Below are 15,678 nucleotides of genomic sequence, written 5' to 3'. Positions count from 1 at the left end.
TTCTGGAAAAATTGTGCAGTGATCCAAGTTGAAAATTAATGAAGTGTGACAACTAAGCAGCACAATCCAAATCTCAAACTCTGAGTGCAAAATGCCTTGGTGCATTCATTGAGGGCCCAGTTCTGCCAACCGAACTCACAAGGCACTCTCATTGATCGAGGTTCTATTTAGCTTGAGTAAAGTGGGCAGAATCAGGCTCTAAAGAAGAAAAAAATACTGCATCTGTCAAGGGAGCTGCCCAGGCCCTGATATCACCACTTCTGCAGGCAGAGCTACCTTGGTTCTGTGTCCCTATAGCACGTGGCCTTAGAAGCACTGCTGGAGGGGAGAGGGGACAATTGGTTATGTCTGCCCAGCTACATTATTCTCATCCCAGGCCTTTAGAACAAGTGATGCCTTGGCCCACACTCCTCTAATGAGGAGGGGGCCTGGGATGGGAGACAAGAAGCTGGAGCTCTTGTGGGGAGGGCCATAGTGAGGGAGCTGGAGCATCTGCTGGGTTCAAAGAGAGGGTGATGAGATGTATCTGCGTCTAAGGCTTAATATTGTAATGAATTTCGTCCACTAATCTAACTGTGGGAAAAGCAGCCTTAACATAGCAGAGCCCTGTTGTAGCCAGCGGACTTGCTAACACTGCTGCCTCTTGAGGGCTAAGGGTGTCATGAGGTACTATCACACAGGAAGTTTTGGGAACTCTAAGCTAATGAGATCTTTTCCATGGTCCTGTATTTGTGCCATGACTGTTATATGTGGATGAATGGCATTATTGATAATGAAGCTATGGTCTTTTCTACTTCCCTGTCACTAGAAAGTGTGGTTGTGCTTTAAGGCAAGGAAATGGAGCCCGACAGTATTAATTGAACTTTATTGACATTGTGAGGTCCCCAGGGATAGACCCCTAAAGACTATCTTGCTGCTGAGATGTATTTGGCCCTGAAGTGTCGTCAGTGGGAGTGTTATGATTCAGAATAATAAGTACCAGCACTGTGTAGAGTCTGAGGTCTTTTGTCCAAAGTACACGATGACTGAAACTGCTAGGTAGTTTCCCTGCTTGTATTTCTTAATGACAAACTGTGGGGCACATAGTATTCTCCAACTGCAGAATCACTGACAAAAGAATGATGAATATGTTCTGTTTGCATTTAATACGATTTTGTCTAGTAAGAATATTTTAGCACATTGCTGAGCTGATACGCTGTCAATGCAATTGTAGCACACACATGATCCGAATATTATTAACACCACCTCCTTCAGAGCTGATTCAGCATCACTGAAAATCTTACTGAGGAGTACATTTCCGCTGAAATGGGATTTGCATGCTAAAAGCCCTGAGTCTGAGTACCAAATACTAATGTCCATTTGAAAAACCCAAACCTTACAGCATGAAACTTAGTGGGTGCAACTACTTAGTTAAATTCTAAAATAGCTGAGATGGCTGCTCTTTTAAATTGAAAGTGGGAAGAAGGATATAGAAAAATCATTAAATCATTAACAATATTTTGTTACAGTAATGGGGCAAATTGTGGGGTCTTTTCTAAACCATACGTTTTCTGCCCTAAACAATTGTAAAAACTATTTTTAAATCCAAAACGTTAGTTTGCGGCACTCAGCAGTGTTCACTAATTATCCCTGAATCCAATTTATGAGGAGCTAGGAAGAGAGAATTATGCTGAAAGGAAATAAATAATTTCAGATGGAAGAAATCTGGGATGATCTAATCAACAGACCAGCATTCCAGGGCTCCAGAGATATCCAGCTTCCTCCTCATTAATTAAAAATTAATCCATTGGTTGATTAGTTGCAAAAGTTCTTTGTATTTCTCCTTCTGCAAGGAGACTGAAGTCTGCAAAGATTCTCTAGCTCCAGTTGTCCATTATATTTACAATGGACTTATCTGTGGTTAGTTACTGTAGTATTTATAGTTTTGATTAACTTCTCATCTCACATGCATTTAGTGTAGTTGAACACATGGTTGGTAAATATCTTAAGTCTTTTTGGTCCAAGTTATGTTCTGTTTGGAACTTTAATTGGACAATAATACTAACTAAAAGTGTACTCAAGTTTAAAAAAAACTTTGTTTTCTAGAGTCTCTAAGCATGTTTTTGTTCTGAGATTTAGATTTGTTGTCTCCTGGAGCTTTTTTAATTGGATCCAGCTATTAGCAATATTTACTCATTTCCCCTGAAGCGAGTCTCCATTCTGCAGACCAAAGGCTTAGTACAAACTTTTTAGGTTTTTTTTGTTTTTATTAAAATGCATGGTCTAAATTACTTGCTTTCTAAATCTTATTTGCAAGCCTCAGAGGTAAAATATTTTCTGTATGTATGTTTCCTTGTTTGCATGCGTATAATGGAGCTCTCAGTGACCTCAATCATTACAATATATTGTATAAGCTGTGTGTGTACTTTAACTATGCCTGTCTGGCCATTGTTTGATTTTTGTAATCATTTCGAAGGTAGGTGGGTTTCAAATACTAAAAGTTATTGCTTCACTTCAAGGACTGTTTGAGATGGTCTAAAAATGTTGTCTTCAAAATAAAGACGTCATTGGCAAGCTGCTGGTCATTCAGCATTCTTGAAAATCAGGGCACTTACAAATTTTCTTACTATATTTATATTAGTAATAACTTTGATTTAAGAATTTATTTTTATGTTATAAGTTTTTGGTTTTTTTACTTTTTTTGTGGGTTTGAAAATAAACTAATCAGTGTCACTGGTTTCTAGTCAGTATTACTTTCAAGTTCATTTGCACTAGCAAAATGCTACAGTGTTTGGATTGTGAACAGCACTGCAGGGCATTATCCATTTGTCTAAAAATTAGAATTTTTAAATAAAATGAACATTTCTTTTGGTCTTAGTTTTTTTAAGCTCTCTCTGACTTTTTTTCTTTTTTTATACAAAGCTTTAAATTTGGGGCTTTTTGCAACCTGACAGCAGCATCCATTTAAGGTCTTCAGCAAAACAAAACAAAATAACCCTCCACTCCGATAACTTTGTTTGATTAATAATTTGAAATGGTATGTTTTCAGATGACATATCTGTAACAGTCCCTGAACCCTAATTGTGCTGACAAAATTATGGGATGCTTTGCAAAGTCCATATTATAAATACAGGAAATTTTCAGCTTTTGAATGGAAAATTGGTAGACCCTTCAGCATAATCCATAATGCCAATTGGAAGGGAAGAACATTTTTAGTAGCTCAAGATGATCCATCAAGAACCTGATCTCCTACAAGACCTGCAGCCAGTCCTACGGCCCCCAAACCACTTTTTCTCCCTCCTCCTGAGAATCAGGCAGCAGTTGAGACAGTTAGTCAAAAGGAAAACCATAAACTTCAATTTTGAGGCTGAAAAAATAAATTACATTCCAGAGTTTGGCATGTAGGTCCTGCAGCTGCCAAACCCAGACCCAGTGTTTGTGCGTGGTTACAGGTGTTATTTCAGAGCTGGAGTACATAAAAGGGCCGGACAAAGTAAAGCACAATCAGCTCTGCCAGCAGCAACTGGAAGAGTTGCTATAAATTGCTTTTCAGGTTCAGTTTGTGCTGAATATGGTATAACTAGCCAAAAAAACATATGGTGCATCTCTCTGAGCCATGCAGAAGAGCACAGAGAAATGTGTAGAGTGAGAAGGGAGAGTCTGACATGGCTCTCAATATGAGAAAGAGTAGTGAATTCTTATTTTCACCCATGAGTCTTTGCTTCCCCTTTCCCTCTTCCTTTGCACCAGGGAGGGATGGATACTGAAGAGCCTACACAGGATAGAGTACGGTTACTTCTGTCCCACCACAAACGACTGAGTTTTCAATATTTCTTTTTATACATGTTCATTAAAGTGCCCATAAACATGACCCATTAATTATGCAGCAAAGCAGTCATGTCTGCTTTAAGTGTTGGATGGAAAGCAAGGAACTGAAGGATTTTTTTCTCTCCTTCATATGTGCGTAAAACTCTTAATGTGAGAGGGATTAGCACATGATCTATACTAGAAAAATTACCTGTTGCTGTATTAATCTGAACTGCTGCTGAATATGGTTTAGCTGCAATTGTGGTTTAGGACAAACTATATTTGGTGTCATGTTACAAAAAGACTTGATCAGTACATGCTCAAAAAAAGCCTTAACTCCTCTTGTGGCTAAACCATCTTCAGCTGCACCCACTGTTTACTGGCATCCACTGCATATGATGGATTAGAAAGCAGGTGGGAATGATTGAAATATTGTATTTGAAAAAGCACTAATAATGACTGGTTCTCCTGCAGTTTGAAAGTGCCTTTCAGGCTTTGTGAAAACAGGAGGCGAACATGCAATCTGAGGATAACAGACATGTTGATTCTACCCCGACTGGTGATTCTCTGCACCTCAGTTTTGGAAAACGGCCATAATTTCTACTGATCCTGAGAATGAAAGAAACAAATGTGTGCCGTCCCAATTCTGACACAGCTCCTATCTTTTTTTCTAAATATATTAACTGAGGCTTAGTGCCAAGAGCAAAAACCCTTTGTAGGAAGCAATAGTCTAAGGAAATAGATGCAATTCAATTGTTCCAAGTTTTTTTCAGATGTGGCTGATGAGATATATGTATCTCTTGCTAGTATATACTTAACAGACAACATGGTTAAAACAGTATGTAAGACATGAAAAATACATATCACAATAAGCACCTCTTTTCTTTCATACAGCCAGAGTTTGTTCTGCATGTAAGATTCTAATATTTTTAGCTTGTCAGCAGTAACTTTTAAGAAACAGACTACATCCCCATCACACAATTAGTCTTTTTATTGTTTGTACTATATATTTATTACTACTTGTTTAATAAATGAGCCGAAACACCTACCCCCCAGCCCTGAGTTTCCTAGATCCCTTATAGTCAGAAGCTGCATTCCAGCAGTTTTATGGAAGCGGCCACACAGTGAAGAAATCAAGGACACAAGGAGAATTTTTCCAAAGCCTGTGACCATTCACTTGTTAATTATTTTAATGAGACTGTCAATTCAGTTATATAAGCCTCTGAAATTCCTTCCTGTGATGTAAAGCTGATGATGGGTGACTGCTGAATCCTTAGAAGTTCAGAATTGTATCCCTTGTTGTAGTAATGGTAAAGGGTGAACAAAGAGTTGTGGAGATTGTAGGGGCTTTAAGGAATAGCCTGCATCAACTTGAAATTGACTAAAACATCCTCTTCTACCTCCAAATCGCTCCCAAGAAAGACCTGTTTCCAGCTTTCACTTTCTGATATTTTATCGGTAAATCTGTCTTTAAGAAGTGATTTGTGCTAGATTAGTAGATAATTATATAATTTAGATTCAACCTGCCAAAAATATTGAAACTACTTACATTTTATTATTACTGCAAAAACGGATTCTTATATACTGCCTCTCCCTTGAAAGGCAGTAAAAGCAAGCTGTACTACAAATAGTTTTTTAATGCTTTCTTTTTGAGCAAATGCTGTGCCAATAATAGACTATAAAATGTTTGACTGCTCATTGAGTATAATTGAAAAAGCCATGATGCAGTGTAAGATGACACTTAAAGCCACAGAAGTGAATGGTTAAAAACAAATCAAAAAGGCATCAAAATGCAAGGAAATATAAAGCATGCCAAAGCTTTGTAAAGAAGCTGCATTTGAAAGCTGTACTGGCCATATTACCCATTTTAGTAGCAATATTATTTGCTAGCAGTTTGCATAAGCCAATAGTTAGTTTCACTGAAATGCATTCGGTACAGCAAGTCAGCAACTTGAGCATAAGTAGATGTTCAACGCATTCTGCAATCTGTATTGGCAAAACGTTTGTTTACTGACATATAAATTATTTGTTTCATGTTTTCTCATTTACCTTTGATCCTTTTCATCCCAGGATAGATGCAGCACTTGTCCCCCAGATACAATTTGCACAAAACTGTGTTTTAGCCTCATGCCCCTAGGTTAGACACTTGCCTAAAGGAAATAATGCAATTGTATCTTATGTCTGCTTCCAGAGCTTTGAAGCAATAATTTCCTCTTTTGTAAAACTAGAAAAATAAAGGAAAAAAGGATTTATTTATTCTAATGCTAAGTGTAACTTTTTAAAAGTAGTTTTGTAGAATAATAGTTATCATTTTGAAAATAACAAACTCTCACTGATTCAACGGGTTTAAATTGGGATTGGGATTGGTTTGAGAGTTACAGGTGCTTGTTTTTCCAGATATGTTGGGGTCCAAAAATCCTACTAGAGATGCACATTTTATTTTTAGTGTGTCAGATGAGTATTAATGATCTAATGCTTTATAGAGGCACATGACTCAACGCTCTAAACAGCATCTGCCCTTAAAATAGGAACTTCATTTGTGTCCATATTTAGGGGCACGTAGATTTTAAGGAAGATTAGCAAGGCCTACTGAAGTACTTGAAAATGTTTCACAAACTGCCATTCCTCTCAAACACTTTAAAAAATTGTAGTTGAGTGACATTGTATCAAGTGCGTATTTACACCGACACAGTATGCATGTTTAATATTTATTTTCCTTTTCCAAAGGTTCGACATCGGTGGTGTGAACTTGTTGTTAAACACAAATATACAACAAGATATGCTGAGGTTGAGAAATTCCTCAAGGAAGATCAGGTCAGTTTAATTTATTAATATTTTCAAAATAATCACCCTGTGTTGTGTCAGAGTATAAACTGATTTTAACTTACTCTCTAGCTGTGAATTGTCTGATATCTGAATCTGATGCACAGAGTAACTGCTTTGCATCTGAGACCTACACTATCGGGCTTTTATAATATTCACAAGTAGTTTCCAAGGTCTTGTCTTTCTAGGCAAAAGATGCTGGTTTTACAATGGTGGTTAAGCAATTTAAACTCTGTTTCAGCCAAACTAGGTTAATGAATGTGGATGGAGCAAAACCTTGTTATAATCAAGTTAACGGTCCAGGTTATAGCTCAGGTAGAAATTTAGGCTGGAACATAGTTTTATAACTAGGTTAAGCCTCAACTACATTTAATCCATGCTTAACCATAGTTGTAAAACTCTTGCTCAGTTGTTGATGAGGTCAAAGAATCCTACCTCTTGTATATATTACATATATGCAGTAGGTCCTAAATCAGGGATGGGTAAACTTTTTGGCCCGAGGGCCACATCGGGGTTGTGCAACTGTATGGAGGGCAGGGTAGAGAAGGCTGTGCCTCCCCGAACAGCCTGGCTCCCGCCCCCTATCCTCTCCCGCCCACTTCCCACTCCCGACTGGCCCCCTCAGCACCCCCAACCCATCCAACCCCCCCTGTCCCCTGACTGCCCCGACCCCTATCCACCCCGCTGTCCCCTGACAGGCCCCCCAGGACTCCCACGCCTATCCAACCCCCCTCAACCCCCCCACTCCCTGCCCCCTTACCATGCTGCTCAGAGCAGAAGCGTGGTTACATGGGAGGAGGGACAGCAGGGGAGGGGCCAGGGGCTAGCCTCCCCGGCTGGAAGCTCAAGGGGTGGGCAGGACGGTCCTGCGGGCTGTAGTTTGCCCACCTCTGGCCTAAATCATTCTGTTCTGACAATATCACTCTCATTTATTTTTGCTTACAATTTTTAACTTAAATATGTACATGCATCCTCCCAACACACACACACACACACACACACACACACACACACACACACACACACACACACACAGAGTGACATTATTGGTGCTGCTATGTTCAGTATACTAATTATAACAATTCACACTTTATTTGCAACATATGAGATTTTTTTTAATGGTTGATCAGACAGCATGTTGTATTTTTCATGACAATAGATTGCAACTTTGTCTTGCTGCAGCAGTGCAGCTCTTATTAGTCTCCTGAACACTATCTTCTAGATCTAGATTACACTTCTAATATGCATGAGAAGCCAGAGAACTAGTCCAAAATCCCCAGCAAACCATTTGTTCTGATAAACATATATTTAAAAAAAAAACCCTCTATGTTAACAGGGGTTTGTGTATTGTGCACATTTTAATTATTACATAAAGCAGTGGTCCTCAAACTTTTGTACTGGTGACCCCTTTCACATAGCCTCTGAGTGCGACCCTCCTATTAAATTAAAAACGCTTTTTTTTATATGTTTAACACCATTATAAATACTGGAGGCAACCCCCCATGTAATAACCTCGCGACCCCCGCTTTGAGAACCCCTGATATAAAGGGATGCAATTTCAGATACATGAAAGCTGTCATATAAGCCTCTGGTAGGCAAACAAAAAGCAACTGTATCCTTCAGCTCTCTGCTAAAAGCCAAGTTGAACAGCAATATATTTAGAATGGTGATTATGCCAAATCAGGATCAACATATTTCTGCTGTGTAAGGAAAGAATTTTTGAAATCATAACTGCAGAGTTTTTAAGCTGCTATCTTTGAGATGCTTTTTTTTAATTTACTCCAGCAGGGTGTACGGTTTGTAGCACAACGAAGTTCTGGAATGGTTACATGAAAAATCAAAGCACTTCCTTGGCCTTACTGATCACGAAAGAACGTCGTTATTTTAAAAGTCTGCAGAAAATATAAATGTGACTAATCCAGTTTGGGATAACAGAAACCCAGTGTTTACTGCATTTTAATGTTTGAGATTTGGGTGAAATTATTACAGCTGTGCAAAAATAGGATATTTCATTTTGTGGAGGATTTTGATATTTCAAAATTGGGTTTCATTCTTATTTGGAATAAACCCCAAATATTTAGAAATTCTCTGTGAAAAGGAATGGAACTCTGGTTCCAGGATACTCTGCCTGCTAAGGAGCTGAGCCACAGAAGCTCTAGGGTCTTCAGTTCCAAGGCAAACAACATTGTCCACAAACACTTTTTAATTTTGCCAAATTGACCAGTTCTGATGGTAAAATCCTGAGGATAATTTCTAGAGCTGGTTGGAAAAAAAAATGTTTCAAGAAATATTAAATTAAAGTATATATTTTCTAGTGGTAACTTTATTCTTCTTTTTGGCACTAGATGGTATGTTACATTGCATGAAATTACATTAACTGGACATTTGTAAAAACTTCGATCAACATAAGGGGACTGAGTTTGCAAAGCCACACTTGTATTTGCAGCCTACGCTTTTGTCAGTAGACACATTGTGATCAGATAAGGTTGCCAGATCAGGACCAGTGTCAATCTAGCTCAAGTGATTTGCATCTTCAGAAAAGGATATGGTAACCAAGGGTGAAATCTTGGTTCCATTGACTTCAGTAAGGCCAAGATTTCATCCCATAATTTTCCTTCCCGATGGAGACTCTCAAAATCAGCATTAGGGAGAGCTTTGCCTTTTCCTACCAGTCCAGAGTTGTAACTGCTATATGTGCATCCACTTGAAGGAACCAGCCTGAAACAGAAACCCATAATTTTCAACTGATTTCAGTTAACAAAATTAAGTCGGCATCTCAGAATGGATTGTGTCAATTGATATATACCAGTGACCATTCTCCATTCCTGCATTTGGAAATATCCCATCTGGGAAAGAAAATCAACTAAAGACCATTCAGATTTCTGTCATCTTAGAGGAAAGGCAAATTGCCCGCTCATGAGACATTTGGAAACAGCTCAGTTGGTGGCTGAGAGAGAACATAAACTTCAACCTGAAAAGCAGAGGAAGAAACAGCAGAAAAGCATTTTCCTGACATAATATGCTGACTCTAGCTGATTATCAATCTCTAGAGTAAATGTTCTTTTGGTAACATACTTAATGCAACATCGACAATCCTCCTCTGATTGAATAGTCTCCAAGAGAGACGCACAGACAGAAAACTGTATTTTGGAGAAAAAAATATATACCTGTTAAAGGAAAAATTGCTTTGTACATGAAATGAGATTGGGTACTATATGCGTGGTGTTGGGAGCTGTGTGAAACAAGCTTGTCTTTAAAAACAAGCCAGCTAGCTATAATTGGTTATGGAATGAATGGGTGTTTTCTTCCTCTTGCAGGCTATGGGTGTTTATCTGTATGGAGAATTAATGGTGAATGAAGATGCAAAACAACAGGAACTTGCCTATAAATGCTTTGCTGCAACACAAAAACAAATGGATGTGTCATCAGCCAAAGTGGTGGCAGAGATGTTATTCTGAAGAGGTGATTTTTCTTGACTAAAGTATTTAATCCTCATCCTGCTCTTTAGTGAGAGAATACGCACAGCTCAGTGAATAAACTCTGGCACAATGTAGAATTTGCTGATATTCAGCTCGAAGAATCATTCATTAAATTTCTTGCATGTTTTTTTCCCCCCACACTGTTGCTGGAGCAGTGACATTGATGCACAAGGTATCTAGTTGAGGAGCATAGAGAAGAGATTTTTGTACTAAGACACATCTACATTTACAACGCTTCTCAAACATGGCTGCTCTCACACCTAACAGTCGCAAATAGAAAATGTGATATGAACTTGATAGGGGATGGCAAGTAGTAGAGTTTAACGAAATCATACACTTACAAACTAGTTGTCCAGCGTAGTTCTGGCATGATTCAGATTAGCGTGGCTTACATGCTTTTGAGTATTTTGTGTGAGGTAGTTAAGATTAGTTGGTTGGTTGGTTGTGGGTTATGCTAGGAAGTACCTGTTTATAAAGATAACTATTTTATAGCTTTATTTCAATTTGCTTCTAGTTCTGCTTGAAATTAGTGGCTAAGGGACAAAAGTAGAAGTCCTCTCACAAACATGGGTGGAAAAAAAGCAAAATTGCAAGTAAAGTATAAACACATAGAATACAGTCATTTTCTTACTGGTTGTAAACTGGCCTTTTACACCAAATACTATATAGATAGTGACATATTCCCTTCTTATTTGAATACCCTGAGGATACTCTATGCTGGGTGTTTGTACATGCATGTTTAACCCATAGTCAATTAGGTTTGGTATGAAGATCCTTTCCAGTACAGCATACCTCAGATTTTTGTGTAATGATATAAGCCATCTGACAGACTGTTTTCCTTGGTTGTTCACATAACTTTACAGTTGATTTGTGGTAACAAGACAACTAGTTAGCAAAAACATTGCTCGGTATTTAGTACTGAACAGGACCCCTTGATTTGTTTTCCCGTCAAGCCTGTACAGGTAGGCAATGCTTGAAATTAGGCTCTATTTGAGTTTGTGGCATTTATTTATATGGACTAGGAGAGTGGTTCTCAACTGGGGATCTGTGTCCTTTCAGGGGGACTGTAGAGCCCCATTGCTGAAACCCAGTACCCTGAGCCCCAGCACTGAAGCTGGCGGCCCCTCTACCCCCACCAGGAGTGGTGTGGGGCTGAAGCCAGTGGGCCCCCCCGCAAGCCCCTGAAGCTGGAGGCTGCACTGGGAGCCCCTGCACCCCGAGCTATCACCCTCCCTGCACCCTGAGTGGCTTTCAAATTTTGAACTGAGTCCTCCCTTTGAGTTACTTTTTTGCTTGCATTCCCCCACAGCCCAGACAGGCAGTGTGGCCTCCTGAGTGAGTCAGGGGGTGGAGGTGGTGCTCCCTCCTTGGACCCTGCTATGTGGAACTGGCTGGAGCCCGGCCAGCCCTTGCCTACCTAAAAAGAAGTAAAACTGTGCCTCTCGGGAGACCCCCCATCACCCCTGCTGGGCCCTACAGTGTTTTCACTGTATCTGGCCTAGTCCAGGGGTTTGCAACCTTTTTCTTGCTGAGGTCCCCTTCAACAAGTTATTCATGAATAGCACTGTTTTTCTGGTACATAGTGCCAATGCCTGCCAAGAAACCTGTGGTGGGTTTGGAATAGGCTTAGATTGCCAGCATACCAGTTATAGGGGGGTCTTGCTTTATAAAACAGGTAGGAGACCAACTACAAAATGTTTGCATGCACAGTCATGTTCAGATCATCTATGCTGAGAACCGCCTACCAAACCCCAAACAAAAAAACACTATAAATGTCTTAGCCTATTTGTAATGGTTTCAAATGTTTTTAACTGCACCAAAGGCCAGAAATATGCAGTTAGATTGGTTTGGTCTGCTGCAATATATGGTGGTCTCTACCCAGAGTCTCTTAAGTAGCTAGGAAAGTTTTATTAAGGTAAAAAGGTTAAAATTATTATAACTCCCTTGGTGATTGCCTTTGTGTAACCTCCCTATGCTAGTTAGTGCATGTGTCCTATAAGCAGTCTAGGATTAGCATTAGACATTTCTGAAATGTCAAACAGGTCATCTAAATAAAATTATTTAATCAGCTACCTGAAGGAGATGAGATCTTAAAGATACTGTCACAGAATGTAAATCTAATATCTTAAGCACTATCGTTTTAAACCTGATCGGGTGATGGGAGAGAGACTACACAAGTGTCCCGCAATGTTGTGGCTGTTTGGGTTCCTGGCATGCTGATTTGTGATTTAAGATTAAAATCACATTGCCAGGGATTACCACATAACCATGACCGTGCCGCATGTGTGAGATAGGATTTTCATAATAGGCAGTGGAATCCTCTACAAAAAAAATTTCAAACAAAAGGAGAAAATTCACCATTGAAGACCCTCATCTGATCTTTCGTTATGCTGAGACGAAGACCTCTCTAATGAGGTGCAGAGCTTAGCTGATTGGTGAACAGTGATTGATTTCCTCTTTGTTCACAGTGGCTAAGTTCTGCACCTGCAGAGAAGGTGAGATGGGAAACTACTTAAAAGTCAACCTACCCTGTTTGCTGGCTGAGGTACATGGTTGGTTGGGGTATAGTTTTATAGTATGTGTGAAATATAGTTTACAGAGCATAAGAGATGGTAGAGACTTGGAAAAGAACAGAATTTTCCTGTCGCAAATGTAAGAAATGCACTGTAAACTATCAGGTTTGGCTACAAGCAAAGAGCCAGTCAATAAGTCTGAAAGATTTATACAGATTGTAATGTAATCTCAATCCTTTTCTAAAAGTTGGAGACAAATATGTTGTTTGTTCTAAACCAACTTAAGTCTGTAAAGCTATGCTTTATAAAGTTTTAGCCAGTGATTTCTCTATGCTTATTGCTTAGCAATGTGTATTGTTTTCAGGAAATGATTGTTTACGGCTGCTGCTGTTCCAGATTGTTGATGGACCCGTCCTCCGGTGCCTACTGAGCTGATATCAGTTCTGATTTTACATACTGGCTCAGTTCAGCAGGAACAGGAGTCGAGCCCTAAAGCAAAATGATGTGCCTATGAAAAGTGTAACTTTTTCTGTCTGAAACCAAATCTAGTACAGATTGTGATACTGTGCTTTTGAACACATGAGGTGTTCTAAGGAAGAAAAGCTTCCTCACTATTGTGTAGAGAACTCCTGGGTTTTTTTTTCTTTTAGTAGAACACAGGTATGTAATTAGTTACACAGTCTGCTTGTATCACTGTTTTCACTTCAGCTCTTCCCAACAAATTATCTTGTCTCCTCGGTCTGATATTCTAATGGCCATAGCGCCAAAGTAGGGTGAAACTGTAGGCATCTACAGTCTCTCTTGTGACTCTGCCTTATGGTAATAATAGGAGTAACTTTGCTCCTGCATTGTGGGAAGACTAGTTAACACGACACTTCGAGACCTGTGACAGAACACATGACATTCACATGACTATTAAGTAATTCCCATTCATAACTGTCTTACTATAAATACCAGATGGTGTAATTCAGCTCCATTGAGCTATGTAGATTTACACCAGCTAAGCATCTGGCCTCTAATTCGGTGACAAACAGTAAGTTTTTAAATATAAAGAGGGAACCCCCCTCCTTTGAAAAAAATGGGACAGTTAAGAATACACAGAGAGCCTTTACAAGCATTCCTTTATGGTGACGCTGTTATAAATTTTACTACTGCTTCTGTTGCAGGAGAGATCACAGAAAAATCTTAATATATCTACAACTAAATCCTGGTAGTAACAGGATTTCATTGAACCTGGTAGACATCAAAGGAAGAATTGTGTGCCTGCTAAAACAATCAGCTGACAAACATTTACCTCTCAGCATTTATCTTTTCAAGAGGCTTTTTGCTACCAAGCGTGTAAGTAGAAAGCACCAACTGCTCCTCTCCACCCCTCAAAAAAAAATACATTATTGTGGTTCTGGCTAGTTAGGTAGCACAAGACACTTGATGACCATTATTTATTGTATGGTGTTATGACAATTCTGTATTCCAAATACCAAAACAGCTTAAGTCCACGTACAAAAAGGGGTTGAGAAGAGAACTGTTGATTTGAAGAAACACTTTGTACACACTTTAGCAAAGGGGCATTGCTGAAATTAGACTCTGTTTCACACTAAACACAGCAACCAATAGCAAACAGCATGAAAGTTTCTGCCATACCACTCCCCTTTAAGGGAAATTAAGCGGATTTCTTGGAGAGACTTCTACCATTCCAAGGGAGGTTTAGGTCAAGGGTGAGTGTTGTTTTTAATGTATTATTTGGTATAGAGATCCTAATCTGACAGACTAGAAGAAATTCAGTTATTTTAGTCATGGAGTAGACTGGACTGAAAACAATTGCCACTAAAAGCAGGATTGGTTTTCTTTATGACTTTATACTTAGTGTAAAAAGGGCATACTTTCCATTACTGAAAACTTTCTTTTTTCTCCCCATGGAATGCTTCATTTGTACCGTAGAGGTGTCAAATGTAACTCCTCTCAATGCAGAGACTACTGGAGTGATTCCTGGACACTTCCAAAATTGATCTTTTCATGGAACTGGACCCTTAAAAATGGGAGAGGGGGGCAAATATTTACCTTGTAAAATGTTTTCCCACAATTTTTATAATAATAAATTATGTGTGGTTTAACTATTTCCATTGCTTAGTGGTTAGGCACATTAATACATTTATAATGATAAAATAATCTGACTTTTACTCTAAAGGAGAAATGGAAACTGAGTTAGTTAATGAGTATTGATGGAAATAAATGCAACACAGTGGGGGAATTAAAAAAAAACAACAAACCCTCTTGCACAAAGCCTATAAACAGTGCTCTGCTGGTAACTGATTCAGTAGTGTGCTCAAACACAATGGAGCATAGCTACTCTTTTCCCTACATTCTCTGTACCTCACCAAAATTCAGAAACAGATTTTTAATTACCTGGGTTATATTCAGTTAGCAATTCAGACTGCGATAAGAATTAGGAAGCTGTCTAATAGCATGCTGAGTTACTGCCATGGCTTCTAATATAGTTTTCCCCACAGAGGTAGTGACTAAGGGATCCTATTCATAAAAGAGCTATGCCCCAGTTCACAGGTTTTTTTGCAGAGGCCAGTAAGGGAGAACAAGTACAAATATTCGTTCTTGGTGCTTTCATTGTGTATGGGGAAAGAACTCAGAGTTGAAAAAGGCACTCAAAGGCTAACCAAAAATTAAACATGAATCAATCACCAGTCCTGGACAGTTTGTATCCAATCATAATAAAAGTAAATTACAAACTAAAAGTGTTTTTGACCCTTGTTTGGTTCTTGATATATAAAAGTTGTCTCAAGTTCTCCCTCTCTCAAAACAACCTGTTTTTTCCTGCTTGCTTTTGATACTGGAAATATCAGCTTTACTTCTCTCTCTCTGCTGGAGGGTTTTACCCAGGTATTAAGAGCACCTGACGGTGACGTCGTATGTACTGCAGCTTTCCCTGCCACCAGCTGAGGAAAAGAGGGACAATATAAGAATTCGTTGGAGGTGAAAGAACTGCAGCACATTTTATAGTTTCCTCTGACATTACACTTCATGTCCTCCAAACATCTCACCCAGAACCAAGCAAAAAAGAAGAA

General features: G+C 39.1%; 1 protein-coding gene across 10 annotated transcripts in view; it reads left to right on the top strand.

The window, feature by feature from the left end:
* AOPEP (aminopeptidase O (putative)) overlaps positions 1-13,891 on the top strand; it is a 389,108-nt gene extending 375,217 nt beyond the window's left edge. For all 10 annotated transcript variants that reach the window (XM_077817475.1, XM_077817474.1, XM_077817471.1 and 7 more), the window contains 3 exons: positions 6,514-6,600; positions 9,927-10,071; positions 13,768-13,891. In XM_077817475.1, the coding sequence (XP_077673601.1) occupies positions 6,514-6,600; positions 9,927-10,067 (228 nt within the window). In that variant the 3' untranslated portion in view covers positions 10,068-10,071; positions 13,768-13,891. The remainder of the gene's footprint in view (positions 1-6,513; positions 6,601-9,926; positions 10,072-13,767) is intronic.
* Positions 13,892-15,678: the final 1,787 nt, after the last annotated feature.

Source organism: Eretmochelys imbricata, chromosome 5 (assembly GCF_965152235.1).
Source record: "Eretmochelys imbricata isolate rEreImb1 chromosome 5, rEreImb1.hap1, whole genome shotgun sequence".
In the NCBI taxonomy this organism is placed as follows: Eukaryota; Metazoa; Chordata; order Testudines; family Cheloniidae; genus Eretmochelys; species Eretmochelys imbricata.
Note: the sequence above shows the minus strand (reverse complement) of the source record. Positions and strands in the feature narration are given on the sequence as shown.